Genomic DNA, 4,395 nt, shown 5'->3' with positions numbered 1-4,395 from the left:
TCTTGCTAGATCTCGCTAGTACGCCCAGCTGATGTTCCCCAGCCATGTCGTGCGGTCCAAGATCACACCCACGTCCACGTTCACGCGCCGTCTCTCTCCGGTGGCACCGGGCGCAGGGGCCGTCTGCTCGGCGCCGACGAGACAGAGGCAGAGGAGGAGAGCGAGAGCGAGAGGACGAGACGGGAGCGCCGTGGAACCAGACGAGCGCGCGCCACCCGCTACGGCTAGCAGCTGACGCGGTCCTGATATTTGTTTACTTGTTCAAGCCTGCGGTTCTAGAACCTAGACAGTACGTAGCTTTGGATCCAAGCAGCGCCGTGGTCCTAGATATTTGTTTACTTGTTCAAGGTATCAAGATTGCAGAAATGAACTACTGTCTAGGCTCAGCTTTAGCAGATTGTTCTATGCCTTGTTCTGCAATTACACGTTCTTCCTGTTTGTTGTTGTTGCTATGTAAAAAAGATGGTGATAAACGTAATGCAAGGCAGCACTATTTTCACGGGCCATGGCATAAAGAAACAAAGTTCATTAAACTATATGGGATATTTATATATCATGTATATAACTAACACATGAGAATACCTTAATAACCCCGCAATGTTTCAGTTTAGAGTACATATATTTACTTGTACTTGTCTATATGTATTTCTAACAAAAACCTATTATATTTCTAGATTATCCCTGCACCAGTTCGAGTTGGAGAAGACGAACTTCCACCGTCTTGGGACCCTATACCCTCTCCTTTAGGTACTTGTTATATCCTAAATGTTCTTTATTACATCATGTTCTATTTTTGTTGGTGTTTATTTTCTTTTATGAATTTCTTTTTAGTTAGCAATGGATGTTGCACTAAGAGATCACCTTAGACGGAGGAGAGATGAGGAGGATGATGATATGATGCTGTTTTTTTTTCCTATGCTACATATATTGGGTTCTAGTTCAAACATAGTAAGGGAGAAGAAGCGAAGGCATACATCAAAGTTAAGTGGCGAAGAACATGTTCATGAGTTGCTTCAAGGTCATTTGAAGAACTGTCGGGTAGCGTTCAGGATGGAGCCTGAAATTTTCAAATCGTTGGCAAGTTATCTTAGAAGGGAGGGGCTGGTTCGTGATACAAGGATTAAGGTCGAGGAAAAGCTAGCATTCTTCTTATACATGCTCAGCCATAATGCCTCGTTTGAAGACCTAATAGAAGAATTTGGGCATAGTGGTGATACATATCATCGTCACATAAAGCATTTCTTTGACGTAGTTGTTCCTACCCTCTCTAAGCAATTCCTGAAGCCACCAAATCCTAATCATGTCCATCAAAAAATTGAAAGGAATCCTAGGTTTTATCCCTACTTCAAGGTGATTACATGGACTATCCTATCATATGTCAATAGTTCTTTTCCTTCCATGCAAAATCACATGTAGTTTTTTCTATGCAGAATTGCATTGGCGCAATTGATGGCACTCATGTGCCTATATCAATATCACCAGATAAAGCCGCTCCATTTAGGAATAGGAAGGGAACCCTTACTCAAAATGTAATGGTAGCGTGTGATTTTGATCTCAATGTAACTTTCATATCCACTGGGTGGGAGGGGTCTGCGACGGATGCTAGAGTTCTCAGAGCTGCAATGAACAGTGGCTTTCAAGTGCCCCCGGGGAAGTTTTATTTAGTAGATGGCGGTTATGCCAACACACCATCTTTCCTTGCCCCATATCGCGGAGTCAGGTATCATTTGAAGGAGTATGGGGCAGGTCGCCGAAGACCACAGAACTACAAGGAGATCTTCAATCATCGCCATGCAGTGTTGAGGAATCATATTGAAAGGGCCTTAGGAGTTATAAAGAAACGCTTCCCCATCCTTAAGGTTGCCACGTTTCACAAAATAGAAAACCAAGTGAAGATACCGGTAGCAGCTGCCGTGTTGCACAACATTATTCGGTCTCTCAAAGGAGATGAACAATGGTTAGAAGATCAGGCAGAAAATGTTCAAGGCAATGTTGTTGACCTTCCAGATGGAGATCAAAGCAATGATCAAGGCAGTGAACAAGGCAACAATCTCAGAGACACAATTGCACAACAAATGTGGATTGATTATCAACAACATAGAAGCAATTAGTGATGCATTAGAATATGTTTTATTGTTATTGGGATTGCAGTAAGTTCTTAAGAAATGTAGTTTGTACTAGTTATGATGCTTTAATATTATTCGAATATGCTTTCAGTTATGCTTTAAAAATTATTGTTGTTCACAATTATGCTTTCATGTTCTAATTATGCTCATGTTGTAAGTTACCATGCTTGGAAGGGGGTCTCCAAGATTAAACATGCTTGCAAGGGGGTCTCCTAGATTTAACATGCTCTTATCTAAAGGTGCACAAAAGAAAACATCTCCTATAGCTACTACTTCAAAGACACATGGAGGCTCTCCAAAAGGTATATATGTTGGTTCTTTCTGATTAGTTTTGGTTCTTTCTTATGTTGCTTATGTGCTGATTTGCAGGGAAAACAAGAGCAAATTGGAATTCTATGTTAGAGAAGACCCTTGTTGACTTGTTACATGAACACAATACACCTGAATATAAGGGTAACAATGGTTGGACACCCGATGCATGGAACAAGATTGCCAAGGAATTTCAAGAGAGGGAAAGATATGCAGGTTTCTCAAAAGTTCAAATCCAAGAAAAGGAAAAGGAGTTAAAGAGAGATTACAGGATGTTGAAAGATGCGAGGAAACAAAGCGGAGTTTCTTGGGATGAGAAAAGGTGTATGATTCAAGCTGATCCACCGATATGGGACAACATAATCAAAGTAAGTTTATTACCATGTTTCTGTAAACTTGAGATCTTTTTGTGTGTTGTCAGTTCTTAGCTTGGCATCTACATGAATATTTAAGTGTTGTTTGTTTTATTCATCTCACATTTAGTTTCTTACTTTATTGTGCAGTCATTTCCAAGGGCTAAAAAATTCCGCAACAAATCTTTTCCTCTGTTTGAAGCTTTGGGAGAGCTACATGATGGTTAGTTTTCCTTTTACCAGTAACTAAGTTTATTCACTATGTTGTAATATTTCTTGCACTAAAACTTCATTGTATAGGTAATACTGCTGAAGGGACCTACAACTTCACTTCTACTCAACCAAATGGTCCAGATCTCACACAAATTGGGTCTGGAGATGTTCCTATCAATGTAGAAGACCGTGAAGATGTGGGAGACCCTTTGGCGGATCACAGACAAAATGAAGTAGAAGACAGAGTGTATGAAGTTGAAGGGGTTGATGTAAATGCTGATAGGCATGATGAAAGGTCAAAAAGGACTTCTGCTATTTCAAGGAATGAAGAAGAAAAAGGACCAAAGAGGCCGAAGAAGAGTTCCAACATAGAAACACTGATGGAGAGGTACCTAGACATTAGAAGCAAACAAGCTGAAGATGAAGCGACACAATTGGCAAGAGAAAGGGAGGCAAGGGGAGGTGATGATTTCTCAATTAAGAATTGCATAGCAGTTCTAAACACATTGGAAGTCACAAAAGAGGAGAAGGTCAAAGCATATAAGGTGTTCAAGGACCCTGACAATCGACAGATATTCTTGAGTGCATGCAATGATGATAGAGAGGCTGCATTGATGTGGTTGAGGGATGAGATGGCTTAGCAGGTATACCTATATAAACAAGCACACTTTATTGTTGATTCATTTTCATAGTATTTCCAACAACTTGCGCTAGTCTCCTAACGCTATAATAATATTTTTATACTTGCCTTTAAAATTTTAGTGGCGATGATGCACCGTCCGGATATAATCATGTCTTTTGGATGCACATAATACGAGGGATCATGCCTCGTGTATCAGTTGCAAATAATAAATTATGTATAAACTGGTAATAGTAATATATGTGCAGTGCATTCTATATAATAATAATTATGTATAAACTGGATATATAATAAGAAACTCGTTCCTTTGTAGCTAGCCGCTGTGTATGTGTATATTAGTAGCAAAGTCCAGCATAATTTGTCTCTTACCATTCCAAAATCCGGGGTTTATTATTTGCCGTTAGTTCATCATGCATGCCAGTAATGAGGGTTCAGTGTTAGTGCCAAAATGTGCAAAATGTGCAAAATGTTCATCATACACTCTCTCAGATGAAGTTCTTTCTAGCTAGCTTCTTGTTTTGCTTCTCTATCCTCCCTCCCCCACCCCGGCCCTCCTCTGATATGCACAGATTTGACTGCATGGATTGGTCACATGCATGCTGCTGCTTGCTGCTCTTGTGCTAATGCGTGCTCTGATGATGCTGCTGCTTGCTGCTCTTGACTAGCATTTTTTCCATTTATTCTATAATCTATAGAATCTTACATGTACCAATTTGATTTGTTGCTCTATGCGTTTTCCCATGGCTTCATAACG

At 40.3% G+C, this 4,395-nt stretch overlaps 1 protein-coding gene across 1 annotated transcript; it reads left to right on the top strand.

Moving 5' to 3' along the window:
* Positions 1 to 622: 622 nt before the first annotated feature.
* LOC103646776 (uncharacterized) lies at positions 623 to 3,730 on the top strand. Its single transcript, XM_008671442.2, has 5 exons — positions 623 to 747; positions 2,285 to 2,428; positions 2,496 to 2,803; positions 2,939 to 3,011; positions 3,089 to 3,730. The coding sequence occupies exons 2-5, from the start codon at positions 2,290 to 2,292 to the stop codon at positions 3,640 to 3,642; spliced, it is 1,074 nt and encodes a 357-aa protein (XP_008669664.1). The 5' UTR covers positions 623 to 747; positions 2,285 to 2,289; the 3' UTR covers positions 3,643 to 3,730.
* The last annotated feature ends 665 nt before the right edge of the window (positions 3,731 to 4,395 follow it).

The sequence above is a fragment of the Zea mays genome, chromosome 2 (genome assembly GCF_902167145.1).
Source record: "Zea mays cultivar B73 chromosome 2, Zm-B73-REFERENCE-NAM-5.0, whole genome shotgun sequence".
In the NCBI taxonomy this organism is placed as follows: Eukaryota; Viridiplantae; Streptophyta; class Magnoliopsida; order Poales; family Poaceae; genus Zea; species Zea mays.
Note: the sequence above shows the minus strand (reverse complement) of the source record. Positions and strands in the feature narration are given on the sequence as shown.

Excerpts from the sequence above, each read along its gene's own strand:
- LOC103646776 (XM_008671442.2), top strand. The coding sequence starts at position 2,290 with ATGCTTGGAAGGGGGTCTCCAAGATTAAACATGCTTGCAAGGGGGTCT. Across the intron at positions 2,804-2,938 it reads TATGGGACAACATAATCAAA|TCATTTCCAAGGGCTAAAAA; the intron begins GTAAGTTTATTA and ends TTTATTGTGCAG. Across the intron at positions 3,012-3,088 it reads TTTGGGAGAGCTACATGATG|GTAATACTGCTGAAGGGACC; the intron begins GTTAGTTTTCCT and ends TTCATTGTATAG.